The sequence below is a fragment of the Leopardus geoffroyi genome, chromosome B1, assembly GCF_018350155.1.
Source record: "Leopardus geoffroyi isolate Oge1 chromosome B1, O.geoffroyi_Oge1_pat1.0, whole genome shotgun sequence".
NCBI lineage: Eukaryota > Metazoa > Chordata > Mammalia > Carnivora > Felidae > Leopardus > Leopardus geoffroyi.
The window spans coordinates 76,383,143-76,407,942 of NC_059327.1; the positions used below are offsets into that span (position 1 = coordinate 76,383,143).

The following is a 24,800-nucleotide window of genomic DNA, read 5'->3' on the forward strand; positions in this document are numbered from 1 at the left end:
TTTGTGTGTGTGTGTGTGTGTGTGTGTGTGTGTGTGTGTGTGTGTGTGAATTCTAGATGTTCTTTGAACAAAGACAGCTCTATGTGTTCCTTAACGGTCTGTATACTATTTATTTCCTTTTCTTGCCTCACTGCATTAGCAAGAACTTCCTATACAAAGCTGAAAAGGAGTGGTGTCTTGTACCTGATCTTATTTGGAAGACTTGATTTTTCTTGCTATTAGGTACCTTAGCTGTAGGGTTTTTGTGGATAGTCGTTATGAAGTTGAGAAAAATTCTCCTCTATTCTTAGTTTATTTAGAGTTTTTAACATGAATGGGTGTTGGATTATGTCAAATGCTTTAAAAATTTTTTTAAATGTTTGTTTATTTTTGAGAGAGAGAGAGAGAGAGAGAGAGAGAGAGTGTGTGAGCAGGGGCAGGGGAGGGGTAGAGAGAGAGGAAGAGACACAGAACTCGAAGTGGGCTCCAGGCTCTGTGCTGTCAGCCCAGAGCCTGATGTGGGGCTTGAACTCATGAACTGTGAGATCATGACCTGAGCCGAAGTCGGACGCTTAACCGAATGAGCCACCCAGGTGCCCCTCAAATGCTTTTTTCTATATCTACTTATACTAGTAATTTTCTTATCTACCGATTAATTGATTCCATGATAGATTATATCATTTGATTTGCAAATCTTGAACCAGTCCTTGCATCCCTGGGATAAATTTGTCATGATGTATAATTCTTTTTATGTTTTTTTGCATTTGTTTGATAATATTTTCTTGAGAATTTTATTTCATCTTTTTTTTTTTTAATGTTTATTTACTTAGAGACAGCATGCAAGTGAGGGTGGGACAGAAAGGGAGAGAAAGAGGATCCCAAGTGGGCTATGTGCTGTCAGTGCAGAGCCCATGTGGGGCTCGCTGGAACTCATGAGCCATGAGATCATGACCTGAGCCGAAGTCAAGAGTCTGATGCTCAACTCAATGAGCCACCCAGGCGCCCCACATTTTTGTTAATGAGACTTATTGGTCTGTAGTTTTCTTGTAATGTGTTTATTTTCATTTTTATTTTTATTTTGGTATGGGGTAATGCTGGCTTATAGAATGGTTTAGGAGGTATTCCTTCTGCTTCTGTCCTTTGAAGGGAATTGTAGAGAATTGGTATAATTTCTTCCTCAATTTTTGGTAGAAGTTACCAATAAGCCAGTCTGGTTCTGGCCCTTTTGTTTTGGTAGGTTATTATTTATTGATTCACTATCTTTAGTCATTATAAGCCTATTTAGATCATCAGTTATTCTTTTTTTCCCTTTTTTTAAAAATTTAGATTTTAGTTAATTACTATACAGTGCAGTATTTGTTTCAGGAGTAGAATTCATTGATTCATCACTTACGTACAACACCCAGTGATCATCACAAGTGCCCTTCTTACTACCCATCACCCATCTAGTCCATCTCCCACCCCTCTCCCTCAGGCAACCCTCAGTTTGTTCTCTATCATTAAGAGTCCCTTGTGGTTTGTTTCCCTCTCTCCTCTCTTTTCCTCCTTTCCATATGTTCATGTGTTTTGTTTCTTAAATTCCACATATTAGTAAAATCGTAGATCATCAATTATTCTTGTGTGTGTTTTGGCAGATTATCTCTTTTAATGAACTGGTCTCTTTCATCTAGGTTATAGAATTTAAGGGCATAGAATTGTTCACAGTGTTCCTTTATTATTTGTTTTATGTTTATGGGATCTGTAGTGATGTTCCTTCTTTCAATTCTGAAAATAGTAAATTGTGTTTTTTTTATTAGTTAACCTGGCTAGAAGCTTACCTCCTTTATGGATCTTTTTCAAATCAGCTTTTGGTTGCATTGATTTTCTCTATTGATTTACTATTTTTAATTTTTTTGTTTGCCACTCTAATACTTATTTATTTTCCCCTGCTTACTTTGGATTGAGTATTCTCTTCTTTTTTTAGTTTTCTAGGGTGGAAGCTTGATTAGTGATTTAAGTTTTTTCTTCTTTTCTAATAATTCACTGCTATAAATTTCCTCGTAAGGACTGCTTTTGCTGAATTTCACAGATTTTAATAGCCTGTTTTCAATTCCATTTAGTTTAAAATATTTTTAGATTTTCTTGAGACTTCCTCTTTGACCTACATGTTATTTTTTAGCATTTTGTTTAATATCCACATATTTTGGAATTTTGCAGCTATCTTTCTGTTAATGATTTCTAGTTTAATCTCCTTGTGGTCTGAGAACAAACAATATATCATTTCTGATCTTTGCCTTTGTTTACATGTGTTTTATAGCCCTGAATGTGAGCTACTTGGTGAATGTTCCATGTTAGCTTAAGAAAAATGTGTATTCTGCTGTTACTGGGTGAAATATTCAATAGATGTCAATTAAATCCAGTCAATTGATGGTATTGTTGAATTCAATTATGTCCTTAATGATTTTCTGCCTGCTGGATCTGTTTCTGAGAGCGATGTTAACGTCTCCAATTATAATAGTGTATTCATCTATTATTCTTCTTGCAGTATTATCAATTTTTATGCCACATTGTTTTATACTCTATGGTTAGGCACATACATGTTATAGACTATTATGTCTTATTGGAGAACTGGCCTCCTTTATCATCAAGCAATGCCCTTCTTATCTCTGATAATTTAACTTGCTGTAAAGTCTGCTTTCTCTGAAATTAGTGTTAATTATTCTTGCTTTCTTTTTATTAGTGTTAGCATGGTTTATGGTTTCTCCATTTACTTTTAGTCTGTATGTGTCATTATATATAAAGCGGGTTTCTTGAAGACAGTATAGTTGAAACGTAAGTTTTTAAATGTTAGGAATTTGTATTAAATTCACCCATATTTTGAAATTAGGTTTATATCATGAATATATAAAAATAAATGTATACCTATGTATTTTAAATCTTTACTTTTGAATAATAGTAATTTGTTTTTAATTTTAATTACTTCAGTGTTATCTATAAACTTATGGCATCGACAAGTGAAGGAATCAGAGTACAAGCTCTCAAGGCAATGGGCTATTTTTTAAAACACCTGGCCCCAAAGTGAGTATAGTGTTCATGAAATCTAAAATGGGTTGTGGTATATTACTTTTTATTTTATAAATCTTTGGAATAGTATTTTTGTTCTGTGATTTCTCTAGTTCCTCTTCTCTTTATTTTTATTTATAAAATCTATGTAAATTTAATCCCATTTCTATATATTAAAAATAAAATGGAAACAGAATATATAGGTTTTTAAAAAATATTTATCTATTTTTTTTGCATGTGCAAGTGGGGAGGGGCAGAAAGAGAGGGAGAGAGAGAATCCCAAGCAGACTCCAGGCTGATCATGGACCCTGATGCAGGGCTCGATCCCACACCTGGGAGATCATGACCTAAGCCAATATCAAGGGTTGGATGCTTAACTGACTGAGCCACCCAAGCACCCCAGTGTAGTTAGTTTTATATGAAATAAATTTTCCATTTGTTCTTCATTCATTATAAGAGTACATTTGTATAAATGGAATTTTAGAAACCATGGAGACTTCATTTCATGGGGGTTGATCATTTGCTTTATCTGTACTATAAAGCTGATACTTTAACCTAGATAGTTGTCATAGTATGTTCTGTTATATGGATAACTGAAAACTGAAATTTTTGTATTTTTTTCTTAGCTGAATGTAGATATTCATATCCTACCTATTGTTCCTTATACCATGTTGGTTTATTATAAAAATTAACATTTGTGGCAATAGAGAAGTGTTGGCAAACTATGGTCTTTCTGTGGATTCCAGTTGGCTGCCTGTAAATAAGGTTTGGTTGGGACACAGCCACAATGACTTATTGGCTTATTATATATGGCTGTTTTCAGATTGTGACAGCAGTATTGAGTTGTTGCTACAGAGCCCATTTTGTCCACAAAGCCGAAAATATTTACTATCCAGCCATTTGCAGAAAAAATTTGATGAATCTCAGGGTAGAATTGAAATTTATGATACTTTAGTTTCTAAATTTTTGCTTGGAAGTTTAATTTTGGTGTGTTTATCTTCACAGTATTAATTTTCTTAATTTTCTTTCATTTTTTCTACCTTTTTCTCCATATTGTTTTTCTACTTAACAACTTACTTAGGCTTTAGATTTCATCCATAATAGAGCTTAGCTCAGTGCTGATGGAGAGTAGAAACTAGTTAATAAACAATTGCTCTGAAGATTTTTGGTGTGCTGTGACATAGCCAGTCTTGTGTATATATTTTTTAAACTTCAGCTGTGCTTACATTGTAGTTTGTATTTCTCTGCTTAAAGATTTTGTGGCCTTATGAGTTCTAGGTTAAAGAAAAGTGGGAGAGTTACTGAGCTGGAATTTGTGGATAATGTGAAAAACATTTTTGTATCTTCTTCATCCAACTTGCATACTAAATAGTAGATAATAGTACTCTGCATTTGATTATTTCTTTTTATGAAATCACAGAAGAAAAGCTGAAGTCATGCTTGGACATGGATTGTTTTCATTGCTAGCAGAAAGACTCATGCTTCAGACAAATTTAATCACAATGACCACGTATAATGTTTTGTTTGAGGTAAGAATATATTTAGAATTTAATCTTATTTCATATTTTGAGAATGACTTTATAATTTAGTTGCTAATGTCTAGATAAAATAAGGTAATTTAGATTTGATACACAGTTTTGAAATTAGTTATATAAAGCACATATAGCTGCATCTTAAATCTATTAATCTGTTAATTATTAAACAGTATGGACATCTCTGTTAAGCATTTCCTCCATTGTATTGATTGTTTGATGTCTTGTTTTGTAATTAAGTAAAAATAGAGTTACAATGTTGAAATCATTTATTTTATAAAATACAGAAGATGGTTAGCATGACAGCATTGGACTGTATACTTAACATTGATTAGTGCTGACTTATGTTCATTTATATTAATGGTACAGTGATTATGCTAATCTATTGTTTTCCTTCTGTAGATTCTTATAGAACATATTTGTACTCAAGTGATACATAAACAGCATCCAGATCCTGATTCTTCAGTAAAGATACAGAATCCTCGTATGTATTTTATATACTTTTATTTTTTTGTTTTTGTTTTTATGGACATTTAATTGACATATAATATTGTATAAGTTTAAGGTGTACAACTTAATGAAACAATTTGATATATGTATATATTGTGAAATGATTACCACAGTAAGGTTAGTTAACACATCCATCACAGTATCTTTAGAATTTTTTGTGTGTATGTGTGGTGAGAACTTTTAAGATCTACTGGTTTGGTAACTTCTCATTGTACAATACTGTATTGTTAACTGTAGTCACCATGTTGTACATTAGATACCCAGAACTTACTCAGCTTATAACTGGAAGTTTGTATCCTTTGAGTACTTTCCCCCATTTCTCCCCTTATTTTTTATACTTTTAATAAGTACTTTTTGGGGTGCCTGGGTGGCTCAGTAGATTGAGCGTCTGACTTTAGCTCAGTTCATGATCTTAAAATTTGTGGGTTTAAGCCCTGCATCAGGCTCTGTGCTGACAGCTCAGAGCCTGGAGCCTGCTTCTCCTTCTCTCTCTGCTCCTTCCTCACTCGTGCTCTGTCTCTCTCTCTCTCTCTCAAAAATAAAATTAAAAAAAAAAAAAAAAGTACTTTTTGCCAATAAAAAGAAAGTCACTGAGAAAAACCTGAAGTTGATATTGTTGGGAACATAGTGTTCAAAGAATATTTTATTATAGGGAATAATATAATGCTACTTTTATTTTTGGTTAATATTGAATATAACATCTAATTAACCTTAGGTTATGTGGAAATGTTTATATAGAGGTTTTGAAGAATTGTGTATGTAAGATACTGATTTAATGTATGTTCAGATTTTCAGTAAAGTTTTGATTGCACCATTTAGTGATGTCAGCCCAAATTACATGAACCATGGAGGTAGCTTTCATCTTAAATTAATGTCAAGTTAGGAATACCAAGTTTGGAATTGAAAAATATCTGCTTTTTTTTTTTATTGTTTATGAACTTAGTCTTGTTGAACAGTCTTTTCTTTTGATATTTAGAATTCTTTTTTTTTTTTTTTTCAATGTTTTTATTTATTTTTGGGACAGAGAGAGACAGAGCATGAACGGGGGAGGGGCAGAGAGAGAGGGAGACACAGAATCGGAAACAGGCTCCAGGCTCTGAGCCATCAGCCCAGAGCCTGACGCGGGGCTCGAACTCACGGACCGCGAGATCGTGACCTGGCTGAAGTCGGACGCTTAACCGACTGCGCCACCGAGGCGCCCCTGATATTTAGAATTCTTAAGCACTTGTACAAAGTGTACATTTTTCATCTTTTTAAGATTATTGACATTGAAATAACTGACTTGTGGAGTTTTGAAATTTAATTACCTTTTGTGCGGTGAGTTGTGTTTGTGGTACTCTATTTCAGTACTAGTTTTAAAAACATGTCTGGGAAGTTTAATTTTCCTCAGCCTTCAGGGAGACTTGATGTTATTATTTTAGAGAGTAAGAAAAGGAGAAAATCTTGAGTATATGTATATAAATATAAATTATATTTTATGATTATAGAGATGACTTATTGAAGTAAGAATTTTAGAATGTATGATCTATGTAATATACTATCTCAGAAAGACACACACTATAGTACGGTGTTTAAAAGCATCACCTGCCCAGGTTTTTATATTGTTTATGTTTCTTAATAGTTGTGTGAATTGCTTAATTTCTGTGTGCCTCAGTTTTCTTATCTCTAAAAAGGGGATAAAATCAGTATTTAGCTATCATTGTATATCGGTTTTCTTAAAATAGTACCTCATGATAGTATGTTCTCAAAATTAAGTGTCTATTATTGTCATTACAATTATTATTATGATTATTATCATCATTGTAATCATTTTCCAGGCAGAGAAATTTTTCAATTTGTCATTAGAAGAATTCAGAAATTACTTCCCAAATGTCTTTTATTGTATGATAAAATGTCTTCGTATTTGCTGTTTTGCACTCACCAAAAACCTTGGCAAAAAGCTAGTTCAGAAGTTCTGAATTGTAATTGGGTAAAAACTTAATATATTTATTTAATTTTAAATTCAGGGTTATAGCTGTTTTTGTTTCTTTATAGTTCTGGATTTAAGTATATATTTTAAAGAATTTTTTTCCTTAAAGCTAAATACTAGAAATTTAGACAGCGTTATTTATTTATTTTTTTTTTTTTTAATTTTTTTTTTTTTTTCGACGTTTATTTATTTTTGGGACAGAGAGAGACAGAGCATGAACGGGGGAGGGGCAGAGAGAGAGGGAGACACAGAATCGGAAACAGGCTCCAGGCTCTGAGCCATCAGCCCAGAGCCCGACGCGGGGCTCGAACTCACGGACCGCGAGATCGTGACCTGGCTGAAGTCGGACGCTTAACCGACTGCGCCACCCAGGCGCCCCGAGACAGCGTTATTTTTAAGACCATTACAGTAGCAATTTCATTTGTATTTGGGGTGTTGAATAGGTTTTAATTTTATTTGTTTTTTAACCTTATTTCACTTAAAAAAAATTTTTTTTTAATGTTTATTTGTGAGACAGAGAGAGACACAGCATGAGCAGGGAAGGGGCAGAGAGAGAGGGAGACACAGAATGTGAAGCAGGCTCCAGGCTCTGAGCTGTCAGCACAGAGCCTGACGTGGGGCTTGAACTCACGAACCGTGAGATCATGACCTGAGCCGAAGTCGGACGCCCAACCGACTGAGCCACCCAGGCGCCCCCCTAATTTCACTTTTAAAATCATGGAGGAAAATTGTAGTAGCTTTTAAAATTTGCTATGATAAATGGAAAGCTTTGTGCATAAAACATCTATTTTGTTGAAAAGCTGAGAACTTTTTCTGAGATTTTGATTACAGCTTTTGAGTTTGAGATCAACTTTACTAACTGGCAGAAATTAAGGAGAATTGTTAGTTTTACTGTTATTTAATTCATAGATAACATAATTTTATTTAATATAACCTTTTAAAATTTGGCTTTACTTTCATACATTCTAATGATGAAATAAAAAATTCCTTATTTATGGAGGCTTTCTAAATACATGTATTGTCATTTTTTTTCTGCAGGTGATCATTTTTTTTTTTTTATAATACAAGGATGTTTTCAGTAGACATCTATGTCAGGGAAGCTAGAGAAATATATTAATGATCTTCCATCATGAATTTTTTGTAATGTTTTGGTTTTTACTAATTTATGAATTGTCTTACAGAGATACTAAAAGTAATCGCAACCCTACTTCGAAATTCTCCCCAGTGTCCTGAAAGCATGGAAGTTCGCAGAGCCTTTCTTTCTGATATGATTAAACTTTTTAATAACAGCAGAGAAAACAGAAGGTAAGGTTTGAATTTTTTTTCTAAGAAAAATTGCTTTAAAAAATACTGTGCAATGAATTTTCCATATGCTTTTTTCATTAAGGGTATATAAGTAATGTACCTTATATTTAAAGTGAGTTTTCAGTACCACCTTCTTTAATTGTTTTAATAGATGGAGGTGCCTTTTTTTTTTTGGCTTATTTTGTTTTGAACTTTTACTTTTTAGAATTCTTAGAGATGAGGGTTTTTTTTTAAATTTTTTAAATTAAAAAAAGTTTTTTTTTAGTAATTCAATATCCTCTTACAATTTTCAGGAGCTTGCTACAGTGTTCTGTATGGCAAGAATGGATGCTTTCTCTTTGTTATTTCAATCCTAAGAATTCTGATGAGCAAAAGATAACAGAAATGGTTTATGCAATATTCAGAATCCTACTTTACCATGCAGTCAAATATGAGTGGGGTGGCTGGCGTGTGTGGGTAGATACCTTATCAATCACACATTCAAAGGTAAGTTTTTTTAATGAAAATTTATTTTAGTGTTATAAATGTCTATAATTTTGTGTTTTACTCATTTAAAAATTTTATGTACTTAAAAGCAAGGAAAAAAGACATTCTCTGAAAGCACAGTGAAAGAACAACTAAAAGGAATCACTAAGAAGAAAAATTTTCCAATTTCTTCAGAATCAAAACGAGGTTTCAAATGTTATTTTTATGTATGCTTAATAAAGTGAAACCTCATGGCATAGCATAAAGGAACTTATATTTTCAAGTAGCCATTTTCACAGATACGGTTCTCTAAATTTTAGGGTAGTTTGAAGCTTTTGAACACAAGGTGGCGCAGTATATTCAAAGATGAGAAGGTATTTTAGTAACGTAAGGTGGTTGAGTTAACTAGAAAAGCTTGGGCTAATGTGTGTCCTTTGGTCACATTACAGTCAGTTAAAAAATTGATTTGGGAGAATCTGCTAGTCTTTTATTTATTTTTATTTTTTTAATTTAAGCCAGTGTAAGTTATTTTTATATAGCTTTTGTTTAAAATTTTTTTATGAAATATTCTACACCTACAAAAAGGTATAAGGAATAATGTACCTACCAGTATTTATGACATTGGGTTCTCCATCCCAGTTTTCTTTGTCTATCATTGTTATGCCCTCTCTCCTTCCCCACTAACCTTAATTTGGGTGTTTTCATTATTTCTATTTCCTTCTTATGTATATTTTAACACATACACATCTGAACAGTAAATGATTTATATTTCATGTTTATACTTAATATAAAGAATATCACATTAAATGCATTTTTCTGTAGCTGGCTGTTTTTACTTATCATTGTTTGAGATTCATCCATATTGACCCATGTAGTTGGGTTCATTTTCTCAGTTGTGTTGTATTCCATGGTATGGCTTTATCCATTTACCAGTTGATGAACATTTTTGATACATTTTGTATATATTTGTAAGTTTTTCTCTCTACATTCCTAGAAGTGGAACTGTTTACTTGTAAGATGCAGATGTTGAACATTAGAAGATAATGCAATTTTTTCCCCCAGATTGGTATATCACTTTACATGCTCTCCAGTGATGTATAAGTGCTCATTGATTCACATCACCTCAGCACTTGGTATGGCTGGAGTTTTAAAAATTTGCACATTTGGTGAATTAAAATTTTTTTTTTTTAACATTTATTCACTTTTTGAGAGATAGAGAGTGTGAGCAGGGCAGGGGCAGAGAGAGAGAGGGAGACACAGAATCCGAAGCAGGCTCTAGGCTCTGAGCTGTTAGCACAGAGCCGGATGTGGGGCTTGAACTCACAAACCGTGAGATCATGACCTGAGCCAAAGTCGGAAGCTTAACTGGCTGAGCCACCCAGGTACCCCATACATTTGATGAATTTTAAATGCTGTGCCTCCATAATTTTAATTTACATTTACTTATTGTTTTGTGGGAACTTAAAAAATATATTCTTGTTTTAATCTTTTGATTGCTGTATTGTTTATGAATATCTTTTGTCAATTTATTTACTTAAGTTTTAGAGTTTTGTGTTTGTATTTTCTGAGGAAATTTTACATTTCAAATATTAACGCAGTAAAATTTAGTTTCTTTCATGGTTTATGCATTTTGTATCTGGTTTAAGAACTCTTTCTATACTCAGAAGGAATATAACCATACAATTATATTATTATAAATTAACTAGAAAGAATAAAGAACAGAAATGGTAAATTTGATATATCTTTAAATTTTTTTTTTTTTTTTTTTTACTCTCATAGTTTATTATTCTGGAATATTTTGCCATTCTTGTGGAATATATTGCCAGTTCCTCAATGTACTTATTTAGGTGCTTGAATAACTTTTAGTTATTTGAAAGTACCTAAGAGTTATATATTCTGCTTTCTTCTTACTCAGTGAGAGGAGGGTGTGTTATTATCATAAGGATTTACAAAGATATCTTAGATTGGAAGATACCGCTCTAATTTATGTTTGAGAATAATGCAGTGATAAATAAGAAAAAGATTTGATTTTATAAAAATGCTCTTAGTCACTACATTTTTTGAGCTGACTAGTCTAAAACGGGGTTCTGCCAAATATGTCTTGAGGGTCAAGCCTGTGTTTTTATAAATAAAGTTTTATTCAAACACAGCCACTTCCATCTATTTTTATATTTTCTGTGGCTGCTTTCATGCTATAAGTATTCAGTATTTGCAACAGAGACTGTATGGCTTCCAAGCCTAAAATATTTACTTTTTGGTACTTTACAGAAACTATTTGTTACCTCTTTTTTTTTTTTTAATATATGAAATTTATTGTCAAATTGGTTTCCATACAACACCCAGTGCTCATCCCAAAAGGTGCCCTCCTCAATACCCATCACCCACCCTCTCCTCCCTCCCACCCCTCATCAACCCTCAGTTTGTTCTCAGTTTTTAACAGTCTCTTATGCTTTGGCTCTCTCCCACTCTAACCTCTTTTTCTTTTTCCTTCCCCTCCCCCATGGGTTTCTGTTAAGTTTCTCAGGATCCACATAAGAGTGAAAACATATGGTATCTGTCTTTCCCTGTATGACTTATTTCACTTAGCATAACACTCTCCAGTTTCATCCACGTTGCTACAAAGGGCCATATTTCATTCTTTCTCATTGCCACGTAGTACTCCACTATTTGTTACCTCTTGTTGAAATTAATTTAGTTTGTGCTGATGCCCAGATCTTTTGATTTCTATTGTAGTAGGCTGCTGCAGTCTGGACTAATTTTCTGCTAGTATTGTATTCCTCTTTACAAAAGATAATGAGAAAAACAGGATTGAGTTTGGGTCTTACATACATTTGGATTGGATTTCAGATCTAGGGGAATTCTAGGTTAGGGGAGTATCAGTATAAATTAGATTTTTCAAAATTTCAAATTACTATATGTTAATTCTGTGCTTTTGTACATACTTTTGTTTGTTCACGTCCTTAGGAAGAATGGCTAGAAGACTATAAACTTTAGATCAGTAATTCTTTTTTTCAAATCTTTTTATTACTTTTTAAAGTTTATTTATTTTGAGAGACAGAGTGGAGGAGGGGCAGAGGAAGGAGAGAGGGAATCCCAGGCAGGCTCCATGCTGTCAGTGTGGAGCCCGATGTGGGCTCAAACTCATGAACCACGAGATCATGGCCTGAGCTGAAACCAAGAGTCGAATGCTTAACTGACAACTACCCAAGTGCCTAGATCAGTAATTCATAAAGTATACAGCCTGAAGACATTGCGAGCCTATGAGTCCTTTTCAGAAAATGTGTGAGGTCCTCCTTTCCCAGCTATGTGTCTTTTGAAAGTGTATTTTTTTATATACATAAATCAAAACAGTATATAATACAACACATTGAATATAAAAACAGATATTAGAGTGCAACATCTATTAAGCTAGAATTTAAAGAGATTTGCGAAAATGTGAAATCCTAGCACTCTTCTCATTATTACTATTATCTTCTCATTATGTTATTTACACTAACATATAATGGATTTATTGTTATTTTGGAATGTGTATTTGTAAAGTTTCTTAGTCTTAATTTTTAATATGATAAGTAGTAATGGATATACCCCATAAAAATAAAAAGTTTTGGGGAGCCACAGTACCTTTTAAGAGTGTAAAGCATCCTGAGATGAAAGAGCTTGAGAACTGCTGAATTCATAGAATATTTAAGGACAATAGTCTTTTAATTTCCTATGTACAGGATTAGGAGGTTAAACTAGGAAATACCTCCCGTATCTTTGAACTTCTGAACATTTTTGACTAAACATTTATATTTAGTTACCAGTCCCTTTGTGTATGTAATGAAGTGAACATGGGCTTTGGACAAAGGATAGTTCTGGGTTTGAATTCTGGTTTATAGTATTTTGTGGTTGTGTAAACTCAGACAAGTTTCTAAACTTTTTTTAACTATCAGTGTCTAATCTAGAAATGGTAAATGTGGATATGGATAAGAAGTTAATGAAGGAAATCACAGAAAATAGAATAAATTCTCAGTGACTATTTTCCTTTGTTACAGCTCTATCATTCTTCCTATTCATCTCTTTGTTTTAATTCTCACTTCCAACACACTAGTTCAGACCCTCAGTCCCTTCATGTTTGATATAAACCCAACTTTTAAAATAATTACTTATATCTACAATAATTTGTGTAGTGTGTATGCTGTGAAGTGTTATAATAGAATTGTGACTACCCAACTTAAGAACATGCTATGTGGTTCTCCCTTTTCAACCCCACCTTAAATCTAATCTCTATTTTGAATTTTGTGTTTATCATTTCCTTCTTTAAAAAGTTGAAAAATATATTCCTAAATAATGTAATCTGATTTTCCCTTTTTTTGTATTTTATGAAAATGACATCATACTGTGTGGATGCTTCTATTCCTTATTTTTTCACAAACTTTTTGTTTTTAGAATTATTTTTTATTGTTACATACAGCTTTGGTTCATTCATTTATACTGCTATGAATAAGTCAGGATGCTCAAAGGCAACGGTTTTACTATAGTTGTCAGTTTTATACTTCTTATAACTGTGGCTCCCAGTAAGAAATTTATAGTGACCATGTATGTATGTACACACTCACATGCATGCACCCTTCTCTCATACACCTGAAACAGAGGTTTCAGGAAACAATATTTACCCTTACTAAACTTTGGTATATAGGGATATATTCTTAGGTTTTCTTTTTTGTTAAAAAATGCTAATGATGCCCCAGTAGGTTGATTCTGTGATCTGCCAGGTGAATTATCCTCAGTTTGAAAAGAGCACTGCTCTAGGAAATATAAGTAGGAGTAGAATTGCTAGATCCTAAGTAATGTTTCACCCTCTAATCCATGACACTTTATTTATTTATTTATTTAAATGTTTAGTTTGAGAGAGAGAGAGAAAGCGAGCGTGCACGTGTGTGCATGCACAAGCAGGGGAGGGGCAGAGAGAGACAGAGAGAGTGAGAGAATCCCAAACAGGCTCCATGCTGTCAGCACAGAGCCCAATGCAGGGCTTGAATTCAGTGAACCATGAGATCCTGATCTGAGCTGAAATCCAGAGTTGGACGCTCAACCAACTGAGCCACCCAGGTGCCCCTCATGACACTTTAAAGTTCTTATTTTTGCAAGCTTTTGTTTTCTGCCTATGTTAAAAAAATTTTTTTTCTTCCCTTTAGTGATTTGTAGTTCTTTATGCATGTCTAGATCATTTCTACTCTGGATATTTCTAATGATCAGTAGCCTTAGGTATTATTTTCCTGTAAGTTTATTATGCTAAAAATAACTTACGTAATGTTACTCCCTCCACAAACCCTTTGTTTTAATTTTCATAAAAAGGCAAATAAAGTTTTTTCTTTTTTTTTTTTAACAAGAGTTTCTACTCAATCTTTCATTTCCTCTTGAACAAAGGATTTCCTGCCTTACCTTCCACTTAACTTTTTAAAGTTATATCATTCTTTGTTAAAAAGCTTCATTTTTGTTTATTCATGGCATGAACTTTGTGTTCCTTTGTAATTAGCCATATCCTTCATAGTTTTCAGGATTTAACTACCTCAACCACTTATAGCACATTCTGTGTGAATTCACAGCACTTAATTTTCTCTTGGTATTTCTCTTAAGTAGTCTCTCTCTGTCTCCCTCCTTTTCCCATTTCCATTTCTCCCTCAGCTTCTCTTCCTCTCCCCCTCTACCTGTCCTCTCTACTCAGTCTTCTCCACCCCTCTGCTCTATTAGGTACTGTGGGTATCTAGTGCAATCTGTGCTGCCTTCTGTCCCTGCTGCTGCCATCTATCACTGCCTAGCTAACTCTCTCCCCCTTTGTTTGTTTCTCTTTCTTCTTTTGGCCACTTTTCCTCTTTCCTGTCCCTCTCTCTGTTCTTACCTTCAACATTCCTTCCTCCATTCTGTACCCTCTGTCTTCTCCTTTCCCCCAGCCTATGTCTCTTTCTCTCTGTTATGTCCTCAGTGAATCTGTGTTTGTTTTGTCTCTGCTTGAGTGGTTACATACTCTGTGGTCTCTCTCATTCATTTTCTTTTTTTCTTTTAAAAAATATATTTTAAAGTTTATATTTATTTTGAGAGAGAGAGAGCGCACAAGCAGGAGAAGAGCAGAGAGAGAGAGGGAGAGACAGAATCCCAAGCAGGTTGCGTGCCGGTCAGCGTAGAGCCAGATGCGGGACTTGAACTCATGAACCATGAGATCATGACCTGAGCCGAAATCAAGAGTCGAATGCATAACTGATTGAGCCACTGAGGCGCCCCTCTCTCATTTGTTTTCAATCACTGTGTCCAAGTCTTACAGTAGTTGTGTACTGCTTTTCTTCCCATTTCTACCGTAACTCTTTTTTTCCTTTCCACTACTCCCTTTCTTCCTATCTTCTTGTATTTGAGTACCTCTAGCTACCATGAAAGATAGAAGGATGCATCAGGAACAGATCTTATCCTAAAAAAAGTTACTTTCTAATATGGGAGATAATATTTTATATATATATGTGTGTGTGTGTGTGTGTGTGTGTATATATATATATATGTAAAACACTAAAAAACAAGGCAGGAAGGAATAAATGCCATAGAAGAGATACTCACAGTGAATGGGTAGACAGCCTCACATGAGGCTATCTGAGACAGTGGTAGAACAGATGTCATTTGATGACAGCGTTGAAGGGCAAATAGGATTTGGGCATGTAAAGACTGGAATGATGAAAATTGCTGGTGGAAGAATTGACATAAACAGAGGTACAGAGGTGGTGTTACCGAGGAAAAAGCATGGTGAGTTGTTGGTTTGCTTGGGAATATGTAACGTACATGAAGAAGAGCAGTAATGAGTGATACAGCCAATGTTTGCCATTTAATTATGAGTGATCCTATAATATCTCTCTTACTATATTATTTGTTAGAAATGAGCTCTTTTATCTTATTTTGGTTGTTCCTTGTAAGCTCTGATGAGTAGGGACAAAAGATTTTATACATCTTTATATCTCCTGTAGAATTGTGCATAGAGTCATGTGGCAGTTGCACATTAAATATTTGTTGCAGGAAGAAGGAAGATCCGCACCATCATTGTTTGGGCTGTCTAGTTTAGCTGTCACATGGTACCGGGGCACCCTGTATGTGCCTTAGCATCTCAGTCTTCTGTTATCAGTGACTGACGAAATAGCTGCAGCAGCTGTCTTGAAAGTGTGTGTACCATAACCACACACAGTCTGATTTGGGAATCTCTCATCAGAGTAACTTGAGATGTATATTTTATTATAGTCTCCTGCACTTCACCCCAGAATCTTAGTCTGAATCTCATGGGATGTTCCCAGAAATCTGTGTTTTAAAGTTAGCCCTTCTTATGCATTCTGTATTTCAAGTGCCCCTCTGAGTGTACAGAGAATTATTTTTACTAACCTTTATAAAATTCTTCCCTTCCTGCCTTTACACTAAGCTGTTAATATAATATATTCTTTAGAAAGTATCACAGATATAGAGGAATTATACATAAATTGAATATGGACCCCAGTTAAGACCCCTTAATACATTTTATTTTATTTATTTATTTATTTATTTTTTCAACGTTTATTTATTTTTGGGACAGAGAGAGACAGAGCATGAATGGGGGAGGGGCAGAGAGAGAGGGAGACACAGAATCGGAAACAGGCTCCAGGCTCTGAGCCATCAGCCCAGAGCCTGACGCGGGGCTCGAACTCACGGACCACGAGATCGTGACCTGGCTGAAGTCGGACGCTTAACCGACTGCGCCACCCAGGCGCCCCATCCTTAATACATTTTAAAAATTAATGAAAACGTTTTATGTCATTCTGGGAGCATATGTTATGGTGCAGAGAATGTTGAAAGAAGAAGTATAAACTCCACTTATACAAAAAAACCCAAAATTATGATTGGTGTATTTTAAGTATATGTATTTATAGTTTATGTGTATATTATATATAGTTTATATATATATAGCTTATAAAACTATTACATAAAACTATTATTTATATGTATTTATAGTTTATATGTTATACATAGTTTACATATACAGTTTTAATTTATGTTTTTCTTTACTCCAGTGACTTACAGCTTTAAACAGATATTAAAACCTTTACAAAGAGGGGCGCCTGGGTGGCGCAGTCGGTTAAGCATCCGACTTCAGCCAGGTCACGATCTCGCGGTCCGTGAGTTCGAGCCCCGCGTCGGGCTCTGGGCTGATGGCTCAGAGCCTGGAGCCTGTTTCCGATTCTGTGTCTCCCTCTCTCTCTGCCCGTCCCCTGTTCATGCTCTGTGTCCCTCTGTCCCAAAAATAAATAAACGTTGAAAAAAAAAAAAAAACCTTTACAAAGAAAATAGTTACTTTATGGAGAGGCCTGTCTTGCCTGTTTTGGGCCAAGAACCAGTCTTTGAGTCAAGTTTTAGTATTAAAATTACAAAATGGAATAAATGCTGATTAAGTCAATTGTAGAGTATTTTTATCTGAGTAAAACTAGACTTATTACTGTTTGCTGCTTAAGTATACTTTTAAAAATAAATGCTAAACCTTTACTTAATGCTGTGAGGGGGAAAAGAAAAATATAAAATTGTAGTATACATTAGTTCTTGTGGTTTTCACCTTTAAAGCTTAATAAATGTCGTTTAGTTTTATTTCTCTATGTGAAAATTTTTCATTAATGAAAATCTTTTCTCATAAGGTTTTACAAAGTAATTTATTTGAATATTGCTATGTTAATTACTTTGGATTTTTAATATCTTGACATCTGTCTTTGAAATGGACAGCTGACATTCTAAGGTGCTTCAAATGAATATTTACTAAAGTTTAGGATGGAGCTGAAGTGATTCAGTAAGTAGATGAACAGTTTGTAGCGTGTTGTTAGAAATTCTTCCAGAAGTATTGAGACCAAATTTTTTTCTCTAAAAATATTCACTCTGAAGCTTTACATTTTTATACATGTGATACTGAAGTGATGCTTATTTTTTCTTTGTGCAGCCATTTAAAATCTCAATATCATAAATTTATAACGTGGATCTTGATAAAGTACTGGTGTGTAAAAAACTAATGTTGCAGAATTGTATAGCTTTTGCAGAGTTACATCAGGATACATTCAGCTGCTATAAAAAGCCAAAGAAACTCAATTGCAATTTTATTGTCCAGTTTGATAGATTTCCTGCCACCTTTGTAGTAGGGAAGCTGTTTGTCACTGTATCTCTCTCCTCCAACAGCTGAACTAGATTTTATAAGCAGTAATAGGGTTTTCTAGTGTAACTGCCCTGTGTTGGTTACTTTGGTCTCAGGGTTTCAAATATGTACCTGTTAAGAGTAACCTTTGTAATTCCATTATTTTCTTAGTTATTTTCCAGGTTGTTATTGTTGATCCTTTTCCTTTTCCTTTTCCTTTTCTTTTCTTTCCTTTTCCTTTGCTTTGCTTTGCTTTGCTTTGTTTTGCTTTCTTTAATTAAGTGGCTCTGTGCCCAATGTGGACCCTGAACTCATGACTCTGAGATCAAGAGCCACATGCTCTGTTGATTGAGCCAACCAGGCATCCCACTTTTCCTTTTTTAAAATGCTTTAAATTTAACACTATCTTGAGGAATTAATTGATTCTGTTTTCACTTGGTATGCTAGATTGCTTCTACTCTTCAATTAAAATTTAAATTAAGGCATTTAAAATATCCTGAATTACGAGAACTGTTAAAAAATATCCTTTTTCTTTAACAAGTAAAACTCAAACTTTCTCTTATTTTTATGGATTTTACTTTTTATGTAGGCCCATGGCCAGCATGGGCCTTGAACTCAAGACCTTGGGATCAAGAATAGGTTGCTCTACCGACTGAGCCAGCCAGGCACCCCAAACTCAAAACTTTAGGTACTATATTTTGTCTAGGCCTATATTGCCATGAAGTAGGATGGGTCTGTGACTTATAATAATCAGTGAGTAAAAGTTATTCACACTTACATGAATTTCAGTGGCTGCATATTATTAGGTATATACAGTACATCATATTTTAGAGCCGCAAAGTTAAGTGCAAAAGCTGAGCTTTATAACATCTGAATGTTATCAGGTTACTTGTAGTTATAGGAAGGAAGACTGAGTAAATAAGGTAGTTTTCATTTTTTTGGCATTCTCCAAAATTTTATTTGGAAAAATTGGTGGATGTGATATTTTAAAAATCTATTGATTTGTGTTACAATGTACTGCATTAACACCATAGTTTAACTTTTCCTTATCTTTGAACAGTGCTGGGCCTGCTTTTATGTAAATGTCTCCTATTTTGTAGGGTAAATTCCTTTAATTCCAGGAGTCTTTACATGTATTAAGAGGTTCTAAAGGATATTGCTAAATTACCATCTAAAAATTTGTACCCATTTATACTCTAGTTTTTATGAGAGCACCTGTCTAAACAGTTCTTAAAATGGGTCAAGATGACTTTTTATAAACAAAGATTAATAAATTATTAACTGTATGATATTTTATGTCACTGTGCTTCCTATCTTTATCTAGATAAATGAGGATAATACTACTTGTCTTTTAGGGTTGTTCTGAAGATTATGTGTGTCGGTATGTGACAAATGCTTAAAACATTGTACAGTAGGCATTCTCTATATCTCAGCTATTGCCACAGGTATTTAATAGTATATCTGGACCATATCCATACCAAAATGGACTTAACTTGATATTTATTACTAAATATGTATTTTTAAGCATGTTGCAGAACTAGGGAGCAACTATTATTTTAGATAGATTTTCATAATTTAAGGAGGTTTGAGGGTAGAATATATTTATTCTCTTAAATAAATTTTTTAAAATTCTACAATGTTTCCATGTGTTACTATGATATTTATAGAGATTAAGAAAGTACTAAGTGGTTAGAAGGCTTCTGTTTTGTTTTATTTATTATTTAAAAAATGTTTTTAATGTTTGTTTTTGAGAGGGAGAGAGACAGAGTGCAAGCAGGGGAGGGGCAGAGAGAGAGGGAGACACAGAATCTGAAGCAGGCTCCAGGCTCTGAGCGTCAGCACAGAGCATGACACAGGGCTCGAACTCATGAAATGCATGACTATAACCTTAGCAGAAGTTGGTTGCTCAACCAACTGAGCCACCCAGGTGCTCCTATTTTATGTTAGCTTGGTTTATTTATTTTGAGAGAGAGTGAATGAGAGTGGGGGAGGGACAGAGAGAGAGAGAGAGAAAGAGAGAGAATCTCAAGCAGGCACCGCGCTATCAATCCAGAGCCTGATGCAGGGCTCGAACTCATGAACCACGAGATCATGACCTGAGCCAAAATCAAGAGTCAGAGGCTTAACTGACTGAGCCACCCAGGTGCCCCATGCATCTGTTTAAATTGCATCCTCACTTGGTGTTAATAAGAAAGTGTTGGTCAAAAATCATTTTATGAAAGAATAAAGTTTGTTTTTTATATTTATTAGGGTTGCTTACTAAAAAAAGTTAAACTTCAGACCAAAAATTGATTTAACTTTGATGTAACTTCTGTATATTAGACTACTTAAAATTTTAGAAGGAAATGATTGAGTGTATTAATTTACTTTCCATATACTGGATTTCTCCAAAACTCTATTCAGAAAAATTGGTGGAGATAAATTTTAAAAAATATATGGAAAATTAATTTAAAGCCTTTGAGAACAAATAGCATTATATCGTATAACATATGTGTAGGATTATATATACGATACTCTTTTTTAAAAATTTTTTCTTAAAACATTTTTTTTAATGTTTATTTATTTTTGACAGAGAGAGAGAGAGAGACAGAGCATGAGTGGGGAGGGACAGAGAGAGAGGGAGACACACAATCTGAAGCAAGCTCCAGGCTCTGAGCTGTCAGCACAGAGCCCGACGTGGGGCTTGAACTCACGGGCCACCGCAAGATCATGACCTGAGCCAAAGTCAGACACTCAACCGACTGAGCCACCCAGGCACTCCTATATGATACTCTTGAAGAGAACCCATGACAGCCCTTAAAGCACTGAAATAGGATTTTATTCAGGAACTATTGCAACAGGGGAAAAGAGACCTGAGTGTATAACTGGGCTCAGTTCTGAATACAACAAGGAAAAGTGGGGATTTATAGGCAAGGAAGAGGGTAGGAGTGGGGAAGAGATTCAGTGGGTGGAAAATTCATAAGAGGACACATCTTGGATAGAGGAGATTCTGGTTAAACAGACTTAACAGGTTTTTTTCCTAAAAGCAGGCCAGGTTGATAAGATGTCACTGGGGATGGTGGGGTTGAGAAATGGAAACAGAAATCAGGTTGATCAGTTATTGAAGGTGGGACCCTGAATTGCCACTTGTAGCTTTTAAAAAGAAAAGCAAAACTGGAGGCATCACAATTATGGATTTCCAGCTATATCACAGAGGTGTAGTCATCAAGACAGTATGGTATTGGCACCAAAACAGGGTCAATGGAACAGAATAGAAAAGCCAGAAATGGACCCACAACCATATGGTCAGGTAATCTTTGACAAAGCAGGAAAAGACAATCTCTTCAACAAATGGTGTTAGGAAAATTGGACAGCAACATGCAGAAAAATGAAACTGGACCACTTTCTTATGCCATACACAAAAATAAATTCCAAATGGATGAAAGATGTAAATGGAGACATGAAACCATAGAAACCCTAGAGGAGAACACTGGCAGTAAGTTCTTTGACATCAGCCTTAGCAACTTCTTACTAGACACGTCTCAGGCAGTAAGTTCTTTCACATCAGCCTTAATAACTTCTTACTAGACACATCTCTGGAGGCAAGGGAAACAAAAGCAAAAATGAACTATTGGGACTTCAAGATACAGCAAAGGAAACAAAAAACAAAAAGCCTATGGAATGGGAGAAGATATGTGCAAATGACATATCTGATAAAGGACTATAAAATCTACACAGAACATTGCAAACTCAGCATCCAAGAAACTAATAATTCGGTTAAGAAATGGGCAGAAGACATGAATATATATTTTTCCAAAGAAGACAGCCAGGTGGCCAACAGACACATGAAAAGATGCTCACCATCACTCATCATCAGGGAAATACATATTGAAAGTACAATGAGATACCACCTCACACCTGTCAGAATGGCTAAAATTATCAACACAAGAAACAACAGATGTTGGTGAGGATGTAGAAAAGGTGGAACTCTCATACTGGGAATGCAAACTAGTGCAGCCACTCTGGAAAACCAAATGGAAGTACCTCAAAAAGTTAAAAATAGAGCTACCCTATGATCTAGCAATTGCACTACTAGGTATTTACCAAAAGGATACAAAAATGCTTATTGGAAGGGATATGCACCCCAATATTTATAGCAGAATTATCAACAATAGCCAAATTATGGAAAGAGTGCAAATGTCCATCAACTGATGAATGGATAAAGAAGAGGTGGTATATATATATATATATATACACAATGGAATATTACTCAGCCATCAAAAAGAATGAAATCTTGCCATTTGCAATGATGTGGATGGAACTAGAGTGTATTATGCTAAACTAAATAAGTCAGAGAAAGACAAATACCATATGATTTCACTCGTGGAATATAAGAAACAAAACAAGAACATAGGGAAAGGGGAAAAAAAAAAGAAAGAAGCAAACCACAAGAGACACTTAAAAGACAGGGAACAGGGGCGCCTGGGTGGCGTAGTCGGTTAAGCGTCCAACTTCAGCCAGGTCACAATCTCGCGGTCCGCGAGTTCGAGCCCCACATCAGGCTCTGGGCTGATGGCTCAGAGCCTGGAGCCTGTTTCCGAGATTCTGTGTCTCCCTCTCTCTCTGCCCCTCCCCCGTTCATGCTCTGTCTCTCTCTGTCCCAAAAATGAATAAACGTTGAAAAAAAAAAGACCAAGGCTGCTTGGTATTCTTAAAAAAAAAAAAAAAAAAAAAAAAAGACAGGGAACAAACTGAGGGTTGATGGAGCGAGGTGTGTGGGGGATGGGCAAAATGGGTGATGGCCTTAAGGAGGGCACTTACTGCGATAAGCACTGGGTGTTATATATAAATATAAATGATGAATCACTAAATTTTACTCCTGAAACCAATATTTCCCTATATATTCACTAACCAGAATTTAAGTAAAAACTGGAAACAAAAAGACAAAAAAGATATGGAGGGTGGGGATTCTCTCTAAACTGACTTAACAAGATCCTTGCTGAAACTCAGAGATGCAGGTATGGCAAAGACAGGGCTTAATTGAGTAGCAGGATCAGAGGAGCCTGACTGACTTTGGTCCAGGAGAGAGTCTTTTTTAATGTAATACAGTTGTTCTACTTTAAACTTTGCTTTTTGTCTTTCCTTGACAGATTATATATACATATGTTCCATTTTTTGTTATTTACTCTTTTCATTTTTTTTTGTAGAGGGTTTATTTTAAGCTACATATGAGTAGAATAGTATGGTTTATAAGTCAAATCCATTTGAAAATAATTTTTTAATTTCTCTGTGGTAAATTATGTAGTTGCCTTTTCAAGTGGTGGGTAAATAAAGCCTGTCCTTACCTGTAGGATAAAATTTCATCTCCTTCTCTGGGTTCACAAAGCCTTAAATAGTCTAAAGCCTGTTTAGCATTTACATGCATACTTACTGTTTTTATTATTCATCACTTCTAGAAATACTTTAATCTTATTGCTTTACTGAATAACTCAAGTGTCTTAAATGAACCATGTTCTTTGACCATCCATTCTTATGCACGTTAAAAATTTTTTTATGTTTAGGTATTTTTGAGAGAGACAGAGCACGAGCAGGTGAGGGGCAGAGAGAGAAGGAGAGAGAGAATCCAAAGCAGGCTCTGTGCAATTAGTGCACAGAGCCTGTTCTGGGGCTCGAAGTCATGAAACTGTGAGATCATGACCTGAGCTGAAATCAAGAGATGCTTAACTGACTGAGCCACCCAGGTGCCTCTACATTATTAAAAATTTTTCTGCACATCATCTCTCTTTGTTTTTAATCCTTTTCTATCTTGCAAATGAGTATTTATTGCTGAAGTCCAAACTTAAGTGTCAGCATTATTCTGCTATTTCCAGGTGCTTCTAGGTATTTCTAGGCAAATTATGTAATTTCTGTATATTGCTGGTAATATAGTGTATAAAACTCTAAACTACACTTCAAATTACTTGAAAACGTCTTTTTAAAAATGTAACATCTTTTTAAAAATGTTTGAGAGAGAGAGAGACAGAGAATCCTAAGCATGCTTCTTGCTACTGTTAGCACAGAGCCTGATGTGGGGCTCTAGTCCACTAACTGTGAGATCATGACCTGAGTCATTAAATCAAGAGTCGGATGTTTAACTGACTGAGCCACCCAGGTGCCCCTGAAAAAGTCTTTAAAATATTCCCAAAGGGTACACAAAAGGCATGAACAAATGGAAAAACATATTTCCTAGAATAGGAAGACTCAATATCATAAAGTTATAGTAACATGATGTTTCTTTAGATTATTTTGTAAATTTAGTGAAGTATTGAGATAATACTAACCAATCATTTTTCTTTTTGTGGGGAGAAAGCTACTTAATTATTAAAGGTAATCATTAAGGAACAGTACAGTAAAATACATAGAAATAACCAGGTAAACTCTGTAACAAGCAATGACAAGGGGACTGACTCTACTAAATACTACAACATACCAAATGTCATAAATTTTCAAAATGTATTATTGACACATGAAGAGATAGGCTGACCTGGGAAATACAAAGTCCAAAAATACATGAAATTTCATAAAGACTTTAGCATATTATAAATGATGCGTCTCCAGTCAGCAGGGAAAAATGGACTCTTTAATAAATGGTATTTGTATAATAGAAGTTTCATCTAAGGGGAAAAAAAGTTGGATCCCCAGGTAATTTAAAATATGGATTAATTAACTGGTAGGGAGAGAAACCATAAATAGGTACTAGAAGAAAATCCAGAGCAATATTCTCTAACCTTAGATTGTCTAAGAATTTTCTGACTGTAATTTAGAATCTAGAACCATTAAAGAGGAAAGACTAATAGTTTTTTACTACATTAAACAACAACTTTGT

The 24,800-nt window shown here is 34.7% G+C and overlaps 1 protein-coding gene across 7 annotated transcripts in view; it reads left to right on the forward strand.

Moving 5' to 3' along the window:
- Positions 1-24,800, forward strand: part of LRBA (LPS responsive beige-like anchor protein) — a 785,650-nt gene that overhangs the window by 167,208 nt on the left and 593,642 nt on the right. For all 7 annotated transcript variants that reach the window (XM_045465918.1, XM_045465937.1, XM_045465946.1 and 4 more), the window contains exons 18-22: positions 2,944-3,036; positions 4,442-4,550; positions 4,956-5,037; positions 8,214-8,337; positions 8,631-8,823. In XM_045465918.1, coding sequence (XP_045321874.1) covers positions 2,944-3,036; positions 4,442-4,550; positions 4,956-5,037; positions 8,214-8,337; positions 8,631-8,823 — 601 coding nt within the window. The remainder of the gene's footprint in view (positions 1-2,943; positions 3,037-4,441; positions 4,551-4,955; positions 5,038-8,213; positions 8,338-8,630; positions 8,824-24,800) is intronic.